General features: G+C 41.6%; 1 protein-coding gene across 8 annotated transcripts; it reads left to right on the top strand.

The window, feature by feature from the left end:
- Nucleotides 1–2,322: 2,322 nt before the first annotated feature.
- Nucleotides 2,323–15,257, top strand: SMC2 (structural maintenance of chromosomes 2). 8 transcript variants are annotated; one of them, XM_067772198.1, is made up of 8 exons: nucleotides 2,323–2,491; nucleotides 9,883–9,945; nucleotides 10,727–10,937; nucleotides 10,996–12,037; nucleotides 12,106–12,533; nucleotides 12,597–12,743; nucleotides 13,324–13,640; nucleotides 13,708–15,257. In XM_067772198.1, the coding sequence occupies exons 3-8, from the start codon at nucleotides 10,770–10,772 to the stop codon at nucleotides 15,146–15,148; spliced, it is 3,543 nt and encodes a 1,180-aa protein (XP_067628299.1). In that variant the 5' UTR covers nucleotides 2,323–2,491; nucleotides 9,883–9,945; nucleotides 10,727–10,769; the 3' UTR covers nucleotides 15,149–15,257. The 8 variants fall into 8 exon arrangements, with proteins under 8 accessions (XP_067628299.1, XP_067628298.1, XP_067628300.1 ...); XM_067772194.1 differs by lacking the exon at nucleotides 2,323–2,491 and adding an exon at nucleotides 6,894–7,214; XM_067772195.1 differs by lacking the exon at nucleotides 2,323–2,491 and adding an exon at nucleotides 7,900–8,076.
- Nucleotides 15,258–25,032: the final 9,775 nt, after the last annotated feature.

The raw sequence follows: 25,032 nt of genomic DNA, 5'->3' as shown, positions 1-25,032 counted from the left end.
ACCGGACATGGCCGGTTACTAACGCTGAAAATCAAAAAAAAGCTGAAAAATTAAAATAAAGAAGGAAAAGGGCCGAATATAACTTGGGGCGCCGCGGGTGTCGTTGCGACGCCCGGTGCATAGCCCACCCTCAAAATCCATGGCCACCGTCGCACCTAAAATTTCGGTGGCCCCTTACCTGTATTACCCTATGCCTTCTATATAAATAAGAAAGTCAGCATTCCCATTATTACTATATTTTATTTACAACTCATTATAAAAAAAATTCAAGGTTACAAAACTTAGGGTACGACTTAATTCCTAGCAATAATCAATTAGGAGGCATATTAAGCTATCTTATGGTATTTTAGTTTAATTTACCTTTGATTGGTATTTGCGTTTTGTATTTATTAAATTCTTCCTAATACAACAATTTGGCAAAAGTCGTTTACATTAAGAGTCAGAACCGTGACAGAGAACAAGGTGAAAATACAAAAATAGTTTAATACGTAGATAACCAACAGATAATTGGTAAGCCAAGACATAAAGGTTTTATTATTGTTATTTATAGTCTTAGTTATTCCATTATATTGTGATTTACTAATGATTCTGTGATTTTAGGGTATATTTGGTTTAATTTTACTGTACTTTGTGGTATGTTATATTATCTTAGTTTTATTTAATTGAATTTCATTTTATTTCCTTTTGATTTATTCTAATTTTGTTTTATGTTATTTTATTTTATTTATCTTATTTTATTCGCCTTTTTAAAAAAAATGTGTCTGAACATATATGACTAATTTATTTTGATTGTAATATATAGTTGTATCTGTGTTTGGAAGTTTCCGAAACTGTCTTTAAATTGCCTACTTTTAACATTATGTATAATGAGGTTTGCATGTCTGTAAACATATGCACTTTTATGTATGTAATTTAATGTATGTATGCATATCCGTATATATGCGAACAACGCAAGTGCTATAGATTTTAAGCTTATTAACGTTTCTTACGCTTTTCAAACACATTTAAGTACTCTTTTTATGCATAATCTACGTTTAAAGTTCGTATGTATTTACGTACTAATATGTTTATCATGCTTCAGCTTTTGGCATTAAATCTTTAACTATATTAACCTTAGTTTAAAATTTAATAATGCGGGATTTCAAATTGGGTATGCCGTAATTATTTATACTGTTTTCCCACAGACGGCTTATTGAATAATAAAGGCAGTTTTCTACATTAAGACGCTTATTGAGCTCAATCTTTCCTACAAAATTCGAATCTATTATTATTTCATTAGTAGCTAATCGAATGCCTAATGAAGTCAAAAGCACAATGCAACTCTGTTGGCAGCGTTCCGCTTCCGTTTCCGCTTCTTAGTTTTCAAAGCAAATGTCATTGGCTGCATGGCGGAACGATACAAGGTGGCCGCATCGAACAGCTGATACATCAACTACCGGCGCAGTACGATTTTGACATTTGTCCATCGAATTTACAAGTACATGGAATTTTTTTTGTTTGTAGGTATGTCACCATGCTCCCACCTTGTATCGTTCCGCCATGATTGTCTGTCTCATCCTTCATACTAATCGAGCAGTTACTTCTGTGTGAAAGCAAAAAATTTACGATTTCATTAGCAGGTGAAATGAGATCATTAAGTTTCTGTGTGAAAACAGTATTATAATATTTTCACACAGACGGCTTATTGAATAATAAAGGCAATTTCCTACATTAAGACGCTTATTGAGCTCAATCTTCCCTACAAAATTCGAATATATTATTATTTCATTAGTAGCTAATCGAATGCCTAATGAAGTCAAAAGCACAATGCAACTCTGTTGGCAGTGTTCCGCTTCCGTTTCCGCTTCTTAGTTTGTCAAAGCAAATGTCATTTGTCAAAGCAAATGTCATTGCTGCATGGTGGAACGATACAAGGTGGCCGCATCGAACAGCTGATTATAACCTTTTTTATTTGATTTGATACATCAACTACCGGCGCAGTACGTTTTTGACATTTGTCCATCGAATTTACAAGTACATGGAATTTTTTTGTTTGTAGGTATGTCACCATGCTCCCACCTTGTATCGTTCCGCCATGATTGTCTGTCTCATCCTTCATACTAATCGAGCAGTTACTTTTGTGTGAAAGCAAAAATTTACGATTTCATTAGCAGGTGAAATGAGATCATTAAGTTTCTGTGTGAAAACAGTATTACGCTTCTATAATGACTGTTAAGTATAAGACATAAAAAAATCTGGCAGCCTGCGGGTTGCATAGAAATAAGAATTGGTATGGCAGCTTGTGGTCAGCTGTCATTTTTATTATTAAATAAAAACAAAAAATTGAAAAAGGCAACGTTGTGTAATTTTCTTGCTGAGTACTTTTTCTGGTGGATTTTATCATTGGTACAAGCGCAGGAAACATTGGTCCATGTAGAGCCGGATAAGGTGAATGGGAGATTTGGAAGGAAATCGAAGGAATAAAGGAAAGGAAGACGCCGGGAGTTTGTTGGTGAGTAGTGGAAGAGCTGGTGTCCGGCTTACGCATTTGCAGCCGAGCAAGAATTTGCTGTGTCCAGAGATCCATGTAAGTATAGCTTGGGGTAGTGGAAAAGGTTTCCATGCGGTTGTAGATGATTGCCTGTGATGGCGAGGTAAGGGTGACTCCGGCACTAGCATCGCAATGATTCAGGCGGTCATGCTGTTGGATTGTGCGCTCGGGAGAGTGCCGAGGTGGCGCTGCACTGCAGTTTCGCGCCTGCCGTTGAATATAGTAGCGTACAAGATGGTATAGGTATGTGTGTGTGTACTTTCGAGGAAGCGTTTGGTTTAGACGTGGGATTTTGAATTCAACGATGGAGATGAAATGCCTGCGGGCAAGTGAGAAAGGGTCCAATGCTGACATAGATTCAGCTGGACATTCGTGAAAGATGCCTTCAGGCAAGTGAGAAAGAGTTCAATGCTGACATAGATTCAGCGGGACATTTGCGAAAGATGGCTTCGGCCAAGTGAGAAAAAGTCCAATGCTGGTATAGATTCAACATGACATTTGCGATAGAGACGTTTGAGCATGTTAAGAAGAGAAAGAGAGAGACTGTTGATGGCAAAGGGGGTTGTAGATTTGTGTGTACGTATATGTATACATGCACATGTATTGCTTATTAGCTAGGCTCCGTGCTTGCAAGGCAGCAGAAAGTTCGAGATTGTGATCGATTAATAGAATTCATTCATTCTACTCCCAGCACGAGTAAATAAGTCATAGCTATCCAAAATGGCGGGTGTGATTGAGAGCCTTTTCAAGTCGATTAAACGAATTGAAGAGTATACCCAGAAGGTGGAATTTGCCGACGCAGCTATTGAACAGGTGCAAGTACGAGCTGAAAAGTTAGAAGCTACTATGAGCGTTTTGTTGAGGCTCATCAAAAGCAAATGGAGCGAGATTCCAAGAAGGCCAGTACGTATGATGATATAGCGGCAACAGTAGAATCAAGTTATTACGCAGCGCTAGCGGCGCTGTCAGCAAAGATAAAGCAATTGTCTCCGGCACAGTCAGCCATGCCAACCGCTCAACCCCCGATGGCTGTGCAAGTGAATCTACCGTACCGCCAGCATGATATGAAAAACACATGGGGGATTTCGACGGGACCCTCACGAAATGGTCTGGGTTTCGCGACAGGTTTGTAGCGGCTATTCATGATAATGAAAACGTTTCTCCTGCGTTCAAATTTTCATATTTAAAGAAGTCCTTGGTGGGGAAGGCGGCGCGAACCTTGGGTGAATGGCAACTCACTGATGACAACTATATCGAAGCATGGGACAGGCTTAAGCAACTGTACGACAGGAAATATCCCATATGTCGCGAGCACCTACGAGAGCTATTAAGGCTTCCAGCTATTGAAAGTGCCCCTCGTCCTAATGATCTGCAGCGGATGTCAAACGTGACACACGAAGTGTTACGCCAACTGCGCGCCCAGGGCATTCCAGTTGAAGGTTGGGACATGATGGTGGTCCATTTATTACACGAGCGTTTAGATCCAGAGACAAGCAAACAGTGGGAGCTCCAAAGGCAGACAGAGACGCCCACTGTTAAGCAGATGTTGGAATTTTTGGATCGTTAGGCAGCCGTAGTGATGGAACGATATTTCGCTATTGGTGATTGCATCGCCGCTATTGACAAATTGCTAATAGCTATAGCGCTATAGCTATTGCAATCCAAAAATATCAGTGATTGGCGATTTTCCTTCATTCGATTCTTTTGAATGGCAATCACCTCTGGCAGAATATCGCCAATAGCGATTATAGCGATTGGCGATTTTCCTTTAGCATGAAATTCTAATACTAGCCGTGTTTTTTAACACGCGCGTATACGTTTCGTTTGCGCGTGTTAAAAAACGCCTATCTTCGCTTAGATAATGCTTAGGAGACCCATCTAGCGGCTGTGGTAAAACAACTAGCTACAGCAACAGGGTGTACCGAAAAGCGGAGACGCAACGCTCTGATGGCCATAGGGTATAACATATAGCTGAATCAGTTGCGATGAATTGTGGACACACATATAATACATAGAATTAGTGTACAGGGTGAAACAAAGACACATATTTCAGTTACATCTGAGTATAATGCGTATTGAAATTTAGTAGGACAAAATTTATGCGCAGCAATTACAGAGGTGTATTTATAGTTTGTCTCTTAGCAGTCAATATAAAGTTTAAGCGTAAACGGATATACGCGTGTTAAAAAACACGGCTACTAATATTGATAGCGGGGATGCAATTATCGATAGTGAAATATCTTTCATCAGTTCTCATCTATGTGCTTTGCTTTCCGACTAGAGTTGTGCTTTTTCGTTCATTTCAGAGATTCGAATCTTTAGTTCTTTTTCTGATGAACGAACAAGTTGTTCTTTTTGTTCATCTGTTCTTTTTTTTTTTCAAGAAATTTGATCACTGCTGCTCGCACCCGCGAAAAAAGCCAACAAGTATAGATGGGGGTGTGTATTCAGCAATGCTTTGTGTAGGTATATTTAAATGTGTTATGAATAAATAAGTTAATATATATATGTATAATTAACTTCAAAAAAGTTACAAATTTCGGAAGACCCAGGAAATTGAAAGAGTACAGACACAAATTGTAGATAATAACTTTCCAAGTTTAATAAATGTAATAATTAGTTTCTTACAAAACATGTTTTTCATAAATAGTCCATACATATATTGTTGTAGCAGTGCCACACACAAATCTTTAGTGTAAGTGGCATTATCGACATTCGTGCTCACTGTGAATTTCTGCGTATGTATGTATGAATTTACAGTGTTCGCGAACGGGAAGAGAGAAAGAATAACATTAGATAAAACGAACTAAAAGAACAAATGAACTAAAAGAACAAAAAGAACCGAAATCGAAGATCTAGTTCACTTGTTCAGTTGAGAGACCCGGTCAATTGAACAAGTTCAGAACGAAACGACCCAACTCTATTTCCGACTGAGTAAAAAAGTTTATTGGCGACAAAAAGGAATAATTTTCTCGAAAATTGGAAAATATACTTTTACAAAAGTTTGCCAGCTATTATCGAAAAATGGGGATAGTTGTCTTAAGAACTGCACAACGAAAAAAATTTCTCGTCAACAGATAGGGGTAAATAAGGGCGAAAAAAGTATGCTTTTTGTACAGAGAAATTGTGGAAACGGCGAACGGAACAAAGCAAACTTATGCAACAACAATTTTGACGACGAAGTGATGTGCAATAATTGCAAAAAATAGTTTTGCAATGGGCGTGGAAGCACATCCTGATCCCAAATTGTTAAACTTTCGGTGAGGGCTAAACATAGGGAAGTCACCCTACATTCTGAAGGTCCACTTCGAGAAACAGTACTAAAATTTTACCCGTGTGGCGTACGTAATGTATATGAATTGGGATCAAGAACAATGGAAGCCAGTTATAACTGATCGTTCGTGTTTGCCGTGGTTTGTTAAGGTGCCTACCGAGCAAGAGCAGTGGCGTGCACGACAAATATCAGCAGCACAAATAAACAAATTAGAGGGATTATGGAAGGAAAATATCGATGCAACATTTCAGGATTTAGAGAAGCCAGGTATAGACACTGAACCATCACAAGTGCTATTGCGTTATGAAGATGGTTATCAATACGAGATAGTTTTTGGTCCACTTGTGGGCCTAGAAACAGAATACGATAAAAATTTAAAAGGATCGCAAACACAGGAGGGTATAGAAATAAGATGGGACGTTGGCCTAAACAAAGAAACAATAGCATTTTTTCGCTTGCTAAAACTGATTCGGACATGAAACTAATGCATGTGTTATTCATAAGTTAATACTTCTAGGCTGTAGCCGTTAACAGTTTTATAAAATAAAAGAATTATAGAAACATATATCACTCGTCTTATTGTAAACAGATTAACTCAAAATTTAAGTTTTTTGGGAGAATGCAATTCAAGCTTTGTCATATGGTTTGTATATGGTTGAATTCTCCGGCTAATTTCTAGGGCACTGAAGTGGGTGGCTAATTTTCTGCTAAAGAATATTTGTATAATAGTTTGAAGAATTTGCTATATTTTTCCTCTGTATTTTTCATTAAAAATTGATTCACTTTACTATACAAATATTATGCAGCCGAATACAACTTTCAGGATAAATTCATACGGAGTATTTCTGAATACATCGGTGTAGTATAATATAGTAAATAAATCATGTTTTTATGGTGTTACATATACAGATTTATTTTGGGTTGATTCATCTTACATTTAAAAATCAAAGCATTTTCAATTAGCAAAATTTATAAAACAAAGATGCATAGACATCTATTTCAACTAGTTTCATCTCATTGAGTGTGATACCAAAGAGGATAGATATATTCAGAAATTTTTGATCGCTGAAAGAAATTTTACTCGATGTTAACCGAGAGATAGTCGGCCAGTTGCCTTCACATCTTGTCCGCAATTTGACAGCGAGGTGTGGGGAAATAAAAATTGACTGAGTGGAAGTTGAGTTTTGGTTGAGTGTGGCTGGAACTTCTGCAAAATGTCAAATCAGCCAAAACAAAGTAAAAATGAAAACAATAATACAGTGAAAAAGTGAAAAATTGTGTAAATCTCTAAAATAAAGTGTTAATTTGTGGTAAATTGCGTTAAAAATGTTTAATATTGTAATAATAATTGTGTTGAGTGCGGTGAAGTGGTTAAAAAGTGTAGAAAACTACAAAGTGAAGTGAAGTGAGGTTTGTACAAAGCAGGCATGCTTAACCAACGAACCGATATCATTTCGTTACGATAATTAACGTTAATAAACGAAACAAAGTCATTTTGTTTCGTTTATTAACGTTAAGAACGTCAAATTAACGAAATGATTTCGTTTCGTTTTCTGCCATATCAAAACGAAATCAAATCGTTTATGTTGATTATTAATTTCAAACTATGCTGGCAAAGCTGATTGATGGCGGAGTCATTAAAGGTGAAAGTATTAGCCAAGCTGATTGCAACTTTTCTCATGAATTTTGACAGTACGAACATTTCTCAGAGTATTTTTGACATTACCACCAACGAATTACACAAACAAATTATATGGAGTTTGTGTGTGTATGTGCGCTCGTTGTTACCACCTTACGGCTTCACCATGGCTATAGCATTGCCAGCACAATTCAAACATAAAGTATCACGTTTTTGTTAACGTTTTTAACGTTAACGAAAGCTTTTCGTTTCGGTTAAAAACGAGATACAATTTATCTTGATATTTTCTTTATCGATAATATTTCGAAGTGTTTCAACGGAAACGGTAGAAATTTTTTGATAAACGATTAGCTTAACGTTAAGGTGCATCCCTGGTACAAAGACATTGTGTGTGGCATGTGGCATACGTATGTACATATGTAATTATGTGTGTCATAATGGCTTTTGCATACCAAGTGGTTTGTGTTGTGCAGTGATAACATACATTTTATGCAAATTAACGACTTATGAATATACAATGGATTTCGTTTGCACAGAAATTCCTAGTGTGCAAATGCCGTCGGCAAAACACTATTTGCATGCATATTTGAATTTGCATACATTTTCCTAACATTTTAATTTATTAACAAAAAGGTATGGGATAATTCATAAATGTATGATTAATTTACATACGTTTCATGTAAGGGCATATTTTGGGCAAATTAATTGGTTTTTGTTTGTAAAGATATAAGCAAAATTTCTGCAATTTGCTGCAAATACACAAAAACTCAAAATCTGCAAAGAGCTCAAGTAAATATGGATACTCATTTCATTTTGGCATATTTCCCCACATTCATAATGGCCGCCAAGAAAATACACCACAAATGAGTAAAATGAAATACGAATATAAATGGGCAACAACTGGCCGACTATGTCTCAGTCAACATTCGTTACTTCGTTCCAGCGAGCAAATGCGCTACTTTTTGACGATTGACGCCTCTTATATATCTATCCTCTTTGGTATGCATGCGTTATTCTTCATTCTTCTTTATTATTCTATACATTGTGAATGATGACTAAGTGTGATATCTTCTGCATAAACGTCAAAATTCCAAAGTGATTGGATCACCTGATTTGTAAATGACTATCGCTGTCTCATTCTGTATCTCTTTCTATCACCCGCTGAAGATAGGCGCCGCCATATTGAACAGCCTGTCAAAACGCTGAAAAGTAGCCATATTGAACAGCCTGTCAGGCAGTTGACAGATAAGATAACACACTTAGTCATCATTCACAATGATTCTATATATTTAACTCTAATACTGTTTTCACACAGACGGCTTATTGAATAATAAAGGCAGTTTTCTACATTAAGATGCTTATTGAGCTCAATCTTCCCTACAAAATTCGAATCCATAATTATTTCATTAGTAGCTAATCGAATGCCTAATGAAGTCAAAAACACAATGCAACTCTGTTGGCAGCGTTCCGCTTCCGTTTCCGCTTCTTAAGGCTCCATTACTGATACTTAGCATAGACTTGACTTGGCTTGCGAACTGTCACTTACAGTTCCGTTAAATGAACATTGCATGTTACCGATTACTCAAAACTTAACTAACTGTTGAATTTTGATTTTCTATGTAAGTTCTAAGTGACGTTTACATTTTGAGATGCCATTTGTTTGATTCCATTTCATTTTGTCATACAAATTGACATTTATTTAAAAATAAATTTCAACGCTGATTATGATGCCAGATTTTATGCGCCAAGTGGAGTATAATCGTGGCTAAGTTGCCAAGTTTACGCCAAGTCAAGCCAAGTCTATGCTAAGTATCAGTAATGGGGGCTTTAGTTTTTGGAGTGTTCAGTGCTTAAAAATGTCATTTGTCAAAGTAAATGTCATTGTCTACATGGCGGAACGATGCAAGGTGGCCGCATTGAACAGCTGATTATAACCCTTTTTATTTGATTTGATACATCAACTACCGGCGCAGTACGATTTTGACATTTGTCCATCGAATTTACAAGTACATGGAATTTTTTTATGTTTGTAGGTATGTCACCATGCTGCCACCTTGTATCGCCATGATTGTCTGTCATATAGCATTGTCATTTTATTCGCTTGACATTTCATCCTTCATACTAATCGAGCAGTTACTTCTGTGTGAAAGCAAAAAATTTACGATTTCATTAGAAGGTGAAATGAGATCATTAAGCATCTGTGTGAAAACAGTATAAGGAAGGTAAAGTACCGGATGTGAAGCAATATGCAAAACTCGCTAGTACTCTGGTGTTGTTGCCAGACTGTTTGAATAATAATTAAAGTGAGACATAAAGTGTTGAATGAATTTATTAACATATTAATGTTAAATTTGATTATGCCCGATAGCAATTATATGTATATTCTTGCACAAAGTGTATATTTTTATTTTATTGTTTTTTATGATTTTTGCCCGATAGCAAATTAATCTTTCTTCGCACAACTTGCATATTTTTACGATGAACTGATAACGCGCACAATTCGTAAGTATTTTTAAATATTTTTAATAAAATTTTTGTCATTTCGACTCACGCACTGTCCGCCATTTTATTCTCAAACCGCATGAGTAGAGTCCATTAATAAAACCGAAGTCATTGGTGCCGTATGTCGTATCGCTGTATCCGTATCCCTAACGTAATCAGCTGTTTATCGTTACGACGGTAAACCAAAACCCAATTGGTTGGCTACGATACGGTTACGACCTTACCGGCACCAATAATCGATTGCATTGATTCTCATAAGGTTGGTCGAATCAGCTGTTAAAAGGTCACCGATACGGTTACCGATAAAGCACCAATGTCTCTAGCTTAACACGCAAATTACTTAATGCGACAGAAAAGGTCGCAGAAACATGACATAACGGGAATGTTCGCGGAAATGTTCGTGTCGTGTATTTGCCGCTTAAGGGATACGGATACAGCGATTCGACATACGGCTACGGCACCAATGACTCCAGCTTTATTGGATAGAATTGCCCCTGATGACGCAATTGCTATCACTATAGCTATTTTTCATTCGCGGCGATGCAATCACCTATAGTGAAATATCGTTCCATCACTAGTTGCTAAAGTTTTATTTGCCAAAATTATTATTTGTTTACTACTAAAAATATTGCTTGTGTGAATTCAGTAACAGTTTTCTGCGTAATTTGGTAAGGCCATTTTCATTTTGTATAGTTTAACGTAGCCAGTTAAGCTGAAGTACGCCATTGCAGGCGGGAAAGAAAGCGTGCTAATTGGATTGGTAAAATTTTTTTGTTTACAGAATTGGCGAAGTTATAGTCACCACGGGCATTAGGAGAAGTGAAATGTATATTAAGTCGGTCATAATAGATGGCTTCAAATCCTACGGGCGACGCACTGAAATTCATGGTTTCGATAGTGAATTCACAGCGATCACAGGATTGAATGGTACCGGCAAATCGAATATATTGGATTCAATATGTTTTGTGCTTGGTATAATGAATTTAGGCCAGGTATTTACCAATATTTAACAAGATCCTTGCAAGATGCATTGCTTAATCTCATTCATAGGTACGCGCCGCCTCACTGCAAGATCTCGTTTACAAAAGTGGCCAAGCCGGTGTTACCAAGGCCACAGTTACACTCATATTTGACAATACAGATCCCAATCAATGCCCGTTGGGCTATGAAAAATGTCGCGAAATCTCTGTTACAAGGCAAATTGTTGTCGGTGGCAAAAACAAATACCTGATTAATGGCAAGCTTGTGCAAAATAAGAAAGTCTCGGATTTCTTTTGCTCTGTCCAGCTGAATGTAAATAATCCAAACTTTTTGATTATGCAAGGACGTATAACAAAGGTGTTGAATATGAAACCACAAGAAATATTATCAATGATCGAAGAAGCAGCAGGTACAAGTATGTATGAGACAAAACGCGAGGCCACCAATAAGCTAATTGAAAAGAAGGATGCTAAAGTGCGCGAAACAAATACTCTCCTACAGGAAGAAGTCGAACCCAAATTGGAGAAACTACGCCAGGAACGTTCAGCATATTTAGAATTTCAAAAGATATGTCGCGATATTGAATATTTAACACGCATACACATATCCTTTCGTTATACCAAACAGAAGGATGCGCTACGTTCTATTGAACAAAATATTGAAAAATTAACTAATCGCATTGAAGCTTGTAAAAATGCCATAAAAGATAATAATGCGGAAACTGAACGCATTGAGGAAGCAGCAAAACAAGTACAAACTCAAATAGATTCCGATAGTGGAGGTGCATTGAAAGAAATAGAAGAACAACTGACCAAACATGTGGTGGAGGAAGGCAAAGTGTCAGGCAGTTTGAAATCAGCACAAACTAGTATCGATCAAGAGCAGAAAAAGTTACGCACCTTAGAGAAGAATATAACAGAAGACGAGAAAGCGCTTAAAGCCAAAGAAATGCAAATGGCCAAAGTGCATGACCTTTTTCAGAGTCTGAAAGAAGCTGATGAGCAGGATGCGCGTGCATATGATGATGCACAGAAGAAATTTGAAGCTGTTACACAAGGTTTATCGGTGGATGACGATGGACAGTCGTGCTCATTACAAGATCAGCTGATAAGTAAGTTGCAGACTGACATTAATATGCATATTTATTTGGTTAATATAAAAGTCCTAATCTATCCACAGATGCAAAACAGCAACTTAGTCAAGCTGAGACTACACTTAAAACATCGACCATGGAGTTATCACATTGTAAAAATGTCTTGAAGCAACGTGAGAATGATAAAAATTCAAAAGATGGAATCTACGCTAAAGATCAACAGCTATGTGAAAAGTTAGAACGTGAAATACAAGGTCTAGGCCAAAAAATGTCAGCAATCGATTATGAGGATGGTAGTTTTGAGGCGTTGCAGGAACGCAAAAATGTATTACAACAGGAAATACGCGATTTTAAGAACCAGCTAGATCGGCGTAATGCTTATCGTTACGAACTGCAATATCGTGATCCTGAACCTAATTTCGATCGTTCCAAAATGCGTGGCATGGTTGGCAAGCTATTTAATGTACGCGACGAAAAGAATAACTTGGCTCTAATGATGACCGCAGGTGGCAGCGTAAGTGTGTCTATTTCTTGCTGTAAAAAATCTAAGAAATATCACTCTTACTTTCTCTTCTAGCTATACAGCTATGTTACTGATGACGATATAACCAGCAAAAAAATTCTACAAAAGGGTCAACTGCAGCATCGTGTCACTATTATACCAATGAATAAAATTACTTCTCATCCCATTGATCAGAGTGTGGTGGATTTTGCTCAAAATTTGGTAAGTGAAAAACTTATTAATTTTTTATACATGCGACTTTTTAAGCGCCTTTTCCACTTAAATGCAAGATGACCCAAACTGCTCTTGGCTTTCTTCTCTGCCTTTATGTTATAGGAGTGGTTTTAGCGGCAACGGTATCCGAACACTTCAGAAGTTTGGCATAATAATCAAATGAAATGGCTCGTGGTGAAAGCCGCACCTGCGCCATTTCCATTGAAATCTTCGCAAAGAGCGTTCCGGATACCGGGTTATTGATTTGTTGGTGTATGTATGTTTGGGGTGCGGATGCATCCGTCTCACAAATAGAACCTTTTAAGATTAGATAAGTCTGTACATTCGCGAAGGAATCATTACTTGCTCTCGCTAGCTTTGAAGTCACCTTGGTACTTGTTGAAGCTGGTTTCAATTTATTTAGCCAGTTTGCTATTGGATATTAGTTTTTGAATAGATGGTGAGTTTTTGGGGGTAGAAGGTGATACGATCAGGCACAGCGCTTTTTATTTTTCTTTGAAATTTTGTTACTTCGTGCGCATAGAAACTACCTATGTATGTATACCTACCTGATTTTTTTTCCTCTCAGGTTGGAAAGGAGAATGTACAATCTGCCTTGTCGTTAGTCGAATATGATCGTTGCTTTGAGCCAGTAATGAAATTCGTTTTTGGTCACACTTTAGTGTGTCGTGATTTGAACATTGCCAAAAAGGTTACATATCATCGAAACATATACTCACGCTCCGTTACTTTAGAAGGGGACGTTGTTGATCCACAGGGTACTCTTTCGGGTGGGTCACGTCCAAAGGGCAGCAATGTGTTGGCAGAGTTAGCTGAAATAAAGAGATTGGAAAGAGAAATCGCGATACGCAAGAAGGAGTTGCATGATGTTGAGCAACAATTACGGTTTGTGCTTATAATTTCCATTTGTAAGTATATTCGTGCATTTATTAGCTGTATTTCTCTTCTGTAGCATGGTGACAGAGTCAGCTCGCAACTATAATCGCATCAAGGAACAATTAGAGTTACGCCAGCATGAATTGAATGCGTGTCAACAGCGTTTAGCGCAAAGCACATTCCAACAAAATCAAGAAGAGATAAAGGCGTTACAACATCAAATCGAAACTCTCGAAGGTGACCTTACTAAAGCACGAGAAACACAAAAAACTGCGCGCAACAAAATCAAAGATATCGAAGCAAAACTTGCTGATGCTAAAGGTTTCCGTGAACGTGAATTGAAAGCTGCATCTGAAGCTATGCAGCAAGCAAAAAAGAAGTCGGAGGAGTCGCGCAACAACTGGAAAACACGCGAACAAGAATTTGAAACATTACAATTAGAAATAGATGAATTACATAAGAGTATTAGAACGACTACAGAACAACGTGACGCTATGAAGGAAAATATTACTAAAATGAAAACAAGTTTGGAAGAATTGCATGCTAGTAGCACAACCATCGCAGATCAAGTAGCTGCTCTGAAGGAACGAATAAAAGAACAAAAGGATAAAATTAACTCACAAAATAAAGAGCTAAAGAATCTATTAATTAAGAAAGACAAACTGGCTAAAAACAGTCAAGAAATGACTTTGGAAATTAAGAAAAAAGAAAATGAAGTGAATAAAGTACGTAACGATAGTAAAGACTCATTCCGCAAAATCGAATCGCTCGAAGAGAAATATCCATGGATATTGGAGGACCGCGAATTTTTTGGCACAAAGAACACCCGATATGATTACTCAAAAGAGGATCCAATTGAGGCAGGCCAAAAATTGACAGTAATGCGAGAACAAAAGGATAAAATGGAGCGGCACATAAATTTGCGTGCAATGATATTGCTGGATCGTGAAGAGGAACAATATCAGGAGACAATGCGTCGTAAAAAAATTGTTGAACAAGATAAAGAAAAAATTAAAAATATTATTTGTAAAATGGATGAAAAAAAACGTGAGAAAGTGGAGAAGGCATGGAAAGTTGTTGACGAGAACTTTAGCAGCATATTTAGCACTCTATTGCAAGGTGCACAAGCGCGTCTTCATCCTGTCAAACAATCGGGTCAATTGCTTGGTCTTGAAATAAATGTTGGTTTCAACGGTGTATGGAAGGAGTCGCTTAGTGAGCTATCAGGTGGTCAACGTTCGCTGGTTGCTTTATCGCTTGTTTTGGCTATGCTGAAGTTTTCACCTGCTCCCCTTTATATACTCGATGAAGTTGATGCTGCATTAGATATGTCACATACACAAAATATAGGCAACATGTTGAAAGCACATTTTACAGGTTCACAATTTATAATCGTTTCATTGAAGGATGGCATGTTTAATAACGCTAATGTTTTGTTCCGTACAAAATTTGAAGAGGGTGTTTCAGCGGTGACGCGTACAGTAAATGCCAAATTAGCTGCACGTGGGCGCAGATAAAAAAGCAGTACAATGATGGACATACCAATTTTTTAATTCAAGCTATTTTTTTATATTCAGTTTTTTCTAAATAACGCATTTCACGAATAAAAATTAATCTAAAAACTAAGCCGTACACTGTGCTACATTATTCAAATGTTGTGTAGAAAATCGCAAACCAGTACATAGACCTTCTGCAATACCACGCTGTTATTGTTGTTGTTGTAGCGATAGAGACAATCTCCGAAGGGTTTCGGGCCATCCAGCCCCATTTCCCTAGTTCTATAAGGAACCTGGGGTTCGCCAAAGCCACGACTGCTATATATATACATTAATATTTGCAAGAGGATTCCCCATGGGTAGGTGAGGTTGATAATTGGGCAGCGGAAGCCATTAGCTTTGTTCTGCGCTTATCGATCCCTTCAAAGCACTACTACAACAACAACAACCCGCGTAAACAACATTGCGAAATCAGTTATGCAAAATCCTTTAGTAGGTTGACATTTCCTTAAGTTGGCGGCCCTATCCCAACTAGTCCCTTGGAGTGAATCACAGTGATTCTAGCCTATCAACCAAGTTTAAATGTTACCTACACGTTTCGGATCCTGTTACATATGTGAATACGTAGGCACATATATTTACCAGGCGAGGCTTTGTCCTTCACAAGAACACTAAAACTGATGAAGCAAACGTTTTGAACTGTTTGAACTGAGCGTATAACCTTAACATCTTAAAATCGGTCGACTTTCATTCTAAAATATCGTTTTGGTTTAGCGAAGACTATTGAAATCAATGTTTCGAACACAATCGTCTGCAAATTTTGGTCTGCATTTAAAAAAAAGATATCCAGGGTCCTTGTAAATTTTAATTATGTAGGATTATACTATTTTCACCTATGAGTTACGCAATAATATCCACTTGGACTACTTATGATTTCGAGGGCGGGATCCTTTGCCGAATAGTTACTCCATAACGTTTCAAGGTGTTTCTCTGGTTGTTGTTTTTGTTGTAGCAATGCTTCGCCCCACCTAACAGCCGCGACCGATCACAAATTGTCATCAATATTCTCTAACGGGAGTCCAAGGAAACTTGCTGTTTCAACAGGGGTGGACCATAAGGAAAAGGGTGTTAGATAGATAGATAATTAATTGAGGATCGCACTGCGACCATTGGTCTATTGTGCCCTCATCTGCTTCACAACACCTCATCCAAGCCGACATTACTGATGAACCCTAGCAGTTTACCTGACTTGAGGAGTTTGATGTGAGAATGCTCTGGCCATGGTGAGCCCATAAACTTAGCTCTACGTCTTGAGATTGCATCACACTCCAGGAGGATATGGTCCGCCGTCTCCGCTGATCGATCACAAAATCGGCATGTGTTGTTCGATATTATACCCAGCTTTTGCATGTGGCTGTTCAGTCTACAGTGTCCTGTAAGAATAGCTGTTAGAATTCATAGGTTATTTTTCGAGAGGCCTATAAATGCCCTGTATCGAGTTGTGCAGTAACCCCCTAACAGTAGCTTAGATTGTCTCAGGCCTGGCATATTACGCCAGTGTTCTTCCCTCTTTTCCTTTTCTTCAGCTAATAGATGCCCCCTAATTTCCTGTGGGCCTACTGGCAGGAATGGCTCAGGACCAATAGGTCGTATCGTTGCTGCTTCTCTGGCCAGGCTGTCCGCCTGCTCGTTTTCCTCGACTCCCCTGTGGCCAGGAACCCAGGCCAACAGTAGTTCATTGTGTGCTCCTAGTTGATTCAGCTTTTCCACGAACTCAAGGACTAGTGCTGATTTTATTTCAAATGCTGAGATGGCCTTGAGGGCGGCCTGACTGTCACTGAGTATTGCAATTTTCTCATTGGAGTATTTCCGCTGAAGGTTCAGGTTCGCGCACTGGCTTATGGCGAATACCTCCGCTTGAAAAATGCTCGGGTATGCTCCCAGGGGTATTGATATCTTGGCTCTGGGTCCAACGACTCCAGATCCAATCCCCTCTGGGGTCTTCGAGCCATCGGTATACCATACTATACTGTTTAGCTGCTGAATGCTCTCAATTCTGTTTTCTTCCCACGTACCCTTGTCTCCCAGTTCTACTTTATATCTTTTCTCATATACTATCTACCTGAGGATGTCATCCCTCGGGAGTTGAGAGATTGGGATCTACTCTCTCAATTCCTCCATGTTCCGGGACGATATGACTTTACCTTTGCCCGAGCCCACCTTGAAGATATTAAGGAGGGCTCGCTTGGCTGACTGCTCTATCGATATATGCAGCGGGGTTAGATCGAGGATAGCTTCCAGCGCTGTTGTGGGGCATGTGCGCATGGCTCCCGTGATGCACACACATGCCAGTCGCTGAAGTTTTGACAGTGCTTGCCTCGTCCCGAGTTGTTCTCGAGGCTATTGAGCCATATGTTATCATAGGTTTTACTATCATGGTATACATCCATCTTAGCACGTGGGGGCTACAGCCCCATGATTTCCCTGCTAGACGTTTGTATACCATGATGGACCTCGTGGCCCTAGTCTTCATGGAGTCGAAGTGTTGTTTCCATAAGAGCTTGGTGTCAAAAGTGATCCCCAAGTACTTCACTGCGGTTCCATATTCTAGTTCCACGCCATATATTGTTATTGCTCTCAGGGCTGGTAGGACCCTTCTTCTGGTGAAGGGGATGATGGTTGTCTTAGATGGGTTGATGTTAAGACCCACATTGGCGCACCATTCCCTTGTAATGTTCAATGCTCTTTGTATTATGTCACAGAGCGTACTCTCGAATTTACCCCTTGCAATTATGACGATGTCGTCAGCATATCCTTGGCATCTTATGCCACTGTCTGATAGCTTTTGCAGGAGTTCATCCACTACTAGGCTCCACAAAAGGGGTGACAGGACACCTCCCTGGGCTCGTTGTAATAAACTTAACTGCGCTGCTGCCTACTTGAGCTTCAGCGATTCTTGTGCCGAGTAGATTGTCAATCCATTTCTGGATTGGCACCTGAACTCCTCTTCTCTGCAGTGCTATGTTTACGCTTTCGTGAGATGTGTTGTCAAAGGCACCCTCAATATCAAGGAAAGCGCAAAGCACTGTTTCCCCTGTTTCGAACGCCCTCTGTATTTCAGATGTTAACTGGTACAGAGCTGTGTCCGTGGACCTACCCGCTCTGTAGGCATGCTGGCTATAATGTAGGGGCCAGCTCTTGAGGGCGTTCGACCTGATTTCTTGGTCTATTATCTTTTCCATTGCCTTCAAGACAAAGGAGGTTAGACTTATTGGTCTGAAGGACTTTGCTTGTGAATAGTCCTTTTTACCTACTTTTGGTATGAATACTACTCTTGCTCTTCTCCACATCGTGGGTATATATCCCAGTGCCAGGCTATCTCTCATGATCCTGGTGAGATGTGGGATGATCTGTGTCCCTTGCTGCATTAGCGCCGGGTAGATGCCATCCACCCCCGGAGATTTGTATTTCTCAAAAGATGCCACTGCCCATCTGACTCTGGCCTCACAAAAGAGAGAGTTGGCTAGTTGCCAGTCCGATGGGGTTGGTCTAACTCTGGGGAATACAGGTTCCGGTACTTGCGGGGAGGCCTCAGGAAAATGCGCTTGTAGCAAAGCCTTTGCTGGCTCTTCCACCGTTTCGGTATAGGTACCGTCTGGAAGCCTAATTGCTAGGTTTGTCTGTCTCTGCTCTTTGGCTAGGGCCTTGTGTGGCCTTGCCGCTGCAGGCGTGCTGGAAATTCCCTCACAGAAATTTCTAAAACTTTCCCTTTTTGCTTTTCTTATCTCCTTATTGTACTTAGTTAATTTTGGGTGTATTCCTCCCAGTTGCCGGTTCTCCTTGCCTCGTTAAAGAGTTTCCTGACTTTCCTCCTTAGCAACGTCAGGTCATAAGACCACCAGGGGGTTGCCTTCTTACCCTTAATCAAGGAGACACGGCAACTGGAGTTATAGGCATCTATCATTATTTGATTTGCCCTTTCCACCCTGCTCTCTAACTCGGTACAATTGGTACTTCTGCCTTTACTCTTAAGGCTATCTATGTTAGCTTCTATAATACTTTTGTAGCTGTCCCAGTCTGTTTGCCTGGGATTTCTTCTAGGGTTGGTTTACCCCGATACAGCGCCCAGCTCAATAAAGCTATTAGCGTAGAGCTGCTCGAAACTCCACGAACGGTAGCAGCAAGACATCGACAAAGTAGGAAATGGAAACAGCACCTTTTCGACCCACAAATATTTGACATTATCTGGAAGGACGCCATAGTACGAGAATCGCATGCGGAAGACCAGTCGGTTCAAATCACTAAGTTGCTATGTATGGCATGTGATGCTGCCATGCCCAGAAGTCGCGGAAAAGCACAGCGCACTCCGGTATATTGGTGGAATGACGAAATTGCGGAAGAGCGTAGAAAATGCCACAAAGCACGAAGAATAGCGCAGAGGGCACGCTCATCACCACGATATGCAGCGCTACACAGCACCTATGTCGCACAAAGAAAGGCACTTAAAAATGCCATAAAAAAGAGCAAGAAGTTATGCTTTAGGGAACTGCTGGATACTGTCGACCTAGATCCTTGGGGATCAGCCTACAGAACTGTGATGGCCAAAGTTAAAGGACCGATATCACAGCAACCTACGTGCCCGATACTGATCAATATTATTGTTGAAACACTTTTCCCGGCGCAAGATCGCTGGACTTATCCAAGCGAGGATCTAGAAAGTACGGAAATTCCGCAAATAACAGAGCAAGAGGTGCTGGACGCTGCAAAAAGAGTTGCTGATAACAAATCCCCAGGACCCGACGAAGTACCAAACATAGCCCTTAAAGCCGCGATTACAACTAGGGTTACATTATTTACTGATCTTTTTAATGCCTGTATGCAAGAAGGCGTGTTCCCTCGCCCGTGGAAACGACAAAGACTTGTCCTATTGCTGAAACGTGGTAAACAGCCGGACCAACCATCCTCATATAGGCCACTTTGTATGCTGGATTCCCTAGGGAAGATTTTCGAGCGTATAATTAGTGAGCGCCTACAGCGCCTAGAAAGACCAGGTGGCTTATCGAATAGTCAATATGGATTTCGCAAATCAAGATCCACCGTAGATGCAATACAAACAGTCGTCAATATAGCTAGAGAAGCTATCTCTGGAGGCCAAAATAAAAGGAAGTTCTGTGCACTGATTATGTTGGACATCAAGAATGCTTTTAACACTGCGAACTGGATGCAGATAATGGCAGCGCTGCAAAGCTTCGGCACTCCAGCTTACTTATGCAGAATTATAGGTAGCTATCTTAAAGACAGAGTACTTCTTTTTGACACGGATCAAGGAGCAAAAGAGTACAAAATCACAGGAGGCGTCCCACAGGGATCTGTTCTTGGTCCAACGCTTTGGAATGTAATGTATGACGGGGTGCTAAAGATAGATCTACCAGAAAACACGCAAATTGTGGGATATGCTGATGATATTGCAGTGGTAGTAGTGGCCAAGAAAATGGACCTGCTTCAAGCATTATGTAATGACGCCGTAGCAAGAATAAAGGAATGGCTGACCAATACAGGACTGGAGTTGGCTAGCCAAAAGACGGAAGTGGTATTAGTAAGCTCCAAACGGTCGGCGAACGAGTTAGTCTTAACTGTCTGGGATCATCAAATCACCTCAAAGGATTCCTTAAAATACTTAGGAGTGCACATTGACTCTAAGTTAACTTTCAAAGAGCACTTCAGAGCGGTGGGGGAGAAAATTACCAAAGTTAATGGATCACTTATGCGAATAATGCCTAACATTGGTGGTCCGAGCGAAGCTATACGTCAGCTATTGTCCACAGTAACCAGCTCAATAATACTATACGCAGCACCAGTGTGGTATGGATCTAAACAGACCCATCAAAAATATATATTAGCAGCGTACCGACTTGCTTCTTTAAGAATAGCAAGTGCTTATCGGACGGTGTCCGACGACGCGATCCTGGTTCTAACCCGGAAAATCCCAGTGGACTTACTGGCAAGCGAAATGGCCGATCTGTATAACACTAATATCGAGCGACCATCTGAAGAAGACAAGAAAAGAGCAAGGACACAAACAATAGCTAAGTGGCAAGAACGGTGGGAGGCCTCGAGTAAAGGGCGTTGGACTTTCACACTAGTTTGGAACGTAGCTCAATGGAATGAGCGGAAGCACGGCGAACTGAACTACCATCTCACGCAGATAATGAGTCGACATGGCGGTTTCAAAGAGTATTTATGGAAGCGTAGGATAGAGGAAGATCCTCATTGCCCAATGTGTACCACAGAGTTAGAAAACGCAGAACACGTCATGTTCTACTGCCCCCGTTTCCACGAAGAAAGACTCACCTTGCATGGAGTCTTTGGGGAGGAACCTACCACGAGAAATTTAGTTTCACATATGTGCAACAGGAAAGAATGCTGGACTGCAGTGAGCAAAATGGCATTTATAGTAATGACACGCCTGATGGATGCTGAGGGAGCGCAGAGAAATGCGCATGCGAAGCAGTGGCTATTAAATGGACACTCAGAGCAAATAGCGGGAACCTGGACGCAGGGACAACAGTAGGCTCTTAAAAAATGAGAAATATGGAACGCCACCCTGAAGTAATGCGAAAGTGGTGCCGGGGTGGGCGACGGTTCCAGAACGGGGCTGTTTTTTAGTCTACGGACACACGGTTGCTGCGACGGCAGCAATTATGGTTCATTAGGCATTTTTCAGCCTCCCCGCAAAAAACAAAAAAAACAAAAAAAAAAACCGCCCAGCTCAATCCTTATGATTCTGTGGTCCGAAAGGGAGGGTTCTTCTGAGACCCTCCATTTCGCGATCATATTCTCAGTTAGGTTGTTGCCGAGTGTTATATCAAGGACTTCTGCCCTAGCTCTCGTAACAAACGTCGGTTTACTCCCGACGTTGTATATACTTAAATCATTGCTGGCTATATATTCTAGCAAACACTCACCCCTTTGGTTGGTATCACTGCTGCCCCATTCCGTATTGTGGGAGTTAGCATCGCTTCCTATGATTAGAGGAAGTTTCGCTCTTCTGCAGAGAGCTACCAGCTTCTGTACGTTATCTGGGGGACCATGTTGTCGTCCCCCGGGAAATAGGCTGCGGCTAGCACAATGCTGCAGTCGTCCCCATTGATCTTTGCATCGATTTGCACCGCCACCAAATCTCGACTTAAAAACTCTGTAATGCAAAAATAGTTAATATCTGTTTTAAGCATTACACATGCTCTAGGTCTCTCCTGGGAGAGATCCCAAATTAATTTACTATTACTCACATTGAGGCCCCTCACCTGTCCCTTGTATACCCAAGGTTCCTGTATGAGGGCAATGCCCAGATCATCCGAGGCAAACTTCCTCGCTAGTACAGCCGAGGCTGCAATGGCATGATGGAGATTGATCTGGGCTACCTGGATACTTATGCCGGTCATTTTCGCTCGGCCGGCCTCATCGGATCGTCGTAATCCGACAACCCGCTCTCGCTGTCGTCCTGCTTGTTTAATGCCAGCTCCTGGAGGTTCAAGCCCTCGATGAGCTCCTGTGTGGTAGGGATTTCATCAGCCCTTGGCTGTGCGATTGCATCGCTTCCGCTTGCTGCGGTGGGAGGGTTTGTGGACTCACACGCTCGGATGGTGTCGGTGCTTGCGTCCGACATGTCCTCGTCCGACGGCTCGTGTTTGTCGACGCCCTCTGCCTCCGCCCTTTCTTCCGGCCGCTCACTGTTGCCTGGTTGCATCCAAGGTCTCACATGGAGCCGTATCTGTAATGCAGCTTGAAACCATTCCTACGAGTAAGCTGGTAAGATTCCTCGTCAATGCCCGCGTCGAGACGTAGGCCCGTTTCTTCCGCGCTGCAGTTTATGATGCGTCACCTTTGCGTTTTGAGGCCCTCGTTTTGGTTCGCGAGGAGCCGGATCAAAAATTCTTTGGGGCGTTCCGCACTCCTGGGGAGGAACATTGTCACATTATGTGTGGGCGGTATATCATCCCCGCGCCTCGTACATAATGGTGGCCCTGTCCACCCCTCGAGTGTTGGTACTACCTCTTCGAGCCACTTCGCTGTTCTCTCGTCCTCGCCGTCTACGAGGAGGAGCCCTGCTCTGAAATACACCCCGAAAAATATTAGGGCATGCCCACACCCCCTGAACACTCCATCCATTATCTGTTCCTGGAGAATCGTCAGGTCCTCTTGACTGAGGGCATCCGCTGGGTAGTTCCTGGGCAGCACAGCCACTCGGATACCCCTGAGGGCGTCCGAGTAGCTCTGCTGCCTTGGTGCTGTCTCAGCGGGTAACCCGGTCGCCCTGGCCAAATTCTCCCGGAGCATGGTTGCTGTGTTCTGCGGAGCATGGGCCCGTTGCCTTTTTGAGCTGGGAGTTTCCTCCGGTGTGATCTGCCCGATCCTACGCTTTTCAGCGGTACCGGGTGTATGCTGGCCGGCTGCCGCTGGCTGTGTTCTACTTTCGCCTCTATTCCTCCGTTCGGCGGTCGCTGATCTCTGCTCGTTGGCTGATTTATGCCTGTGCTCGTCTGCCATGGCTCTTGCCTCCCTGGGCGACAGGCCCTCCTCAAGGTATCGGAGACACCATTTTATACCTGATCCACCTAGTCCCAGGCGTCATTTGTCCGTAAGCGATCCTGGTCTGCCCGGTGGTGGTAGTGCAGGTTGCCTACCTCTGTTATGCCTTCTGTTGGGCCTCCACTCTTCCCGGTTTCGTCTGGTGTCGTTCCCTTTCTGGGTCCTATCGCAGCTGCCTTGTGAGCTGCTTCCAGAATCATGCTTCGACGGTGATCGCCCATGCTTACTCGGCTCTCTAGAGGGCCTGCTAGGATGGTTGTTTCCACCTTCTCTCGTATGTGTAGAGGTACCGTCGGAGCTACGTTTGGTTGCTGTACCTCTTTCCTCGGGAGGCCCGCGATGCTCTATGGTGGTACTGGGCCCTCCATGGTTCGCGGGTTTATTGCTCGACGCCTGTCCCTCCTGCTCCCCTTCCTTGATTTGCCCGCGCTGGTCACCAGTGGCCGAGATGCCTCTGGGGATCGCGGGTTTCGTCGCCTTTTGCTTATTATGCTCTTCTGGACCGCGTTGCTTTCCTTGGGTATCTGTGTTGCCCTTTGGGTTCGCGGGTTTAAGAGCCGGTTCTCTGCGCACTCCAGCGCTGGTGGAGGGAGATTCGTCATCCCGCATATGCTCTAAGAAGAGCATTGCCTCCTCTCTCGAGAGGCTCTCCAGGAAGTGCCTGGAGTACTTGCGTGGCCTGCTACTGCTTTGCCCGCTGCTCTTCTTGGAGCCCGTTTTCATTGTTTTGTTGCTGTTGTTGTTTGGTTTTTTGTTGTTGTTTTGGTTTTGGTTTTTGTTTTTCTTCATTTTTTGTCGTACGACAACATGTTTGACGTGGCAAGCGTAGTTGTCTAATTATTTATATGGGGAACTGGGTTGGTCCGCCGCGGCAGAGCCCCTTGACGCGGTAAGGCCATGATTACTCCCCAAGGTGGCCCGGTGTTGGGGAGGCGCCGTTATAATACAGCCGGTGTTGTGGACCTCCTGGCTGCAAACCAGTCCAATGGGCACGGTGACGCATGACACCCTGGCTTAGGAGGTGACAGTTCCTGGTTACCGATAGCATTCGACCACATCTGTCAGGTGAGCGCGGTTGCGCCGCTCCCATCTTACCAATTAGTATCGAATGCGATCGGCATAAGCCCCTGCACCGCTACAAGGTGACTGTCTTCGCAGGAGCGTTAGAGGCGTTGGTTCCACATTACAATTAAAGAGATGGTTGGTGTCATGTGGGGACACATTGCAAGCGGGGCGTACATTTTGTATGTCGGGGTTGATTCTGGATAGGTAAGAGTTTAACCTGTTACAGTATCCAGAACGAAGTTGAGCAAGAG

Source organism: Eurosta solidaginis, chromosome 3 (assembly GCF_040869045.1).
Source record: "Eurosta solidaginis isolate ZX-2024a chromosome 3, ASM4086904v1, whole genome shotgun sequence".
In the NCBI taxonomy this organism is placed as follows: Eukaryota; Metazoa; Arthropoda; class Insecta; order Diptera; family Tephritidae; genus Eurosta; species Eurosta solidaginis.
This window is presented reverse-complemented; position numbering and strand designations above follow the sequence as displayed.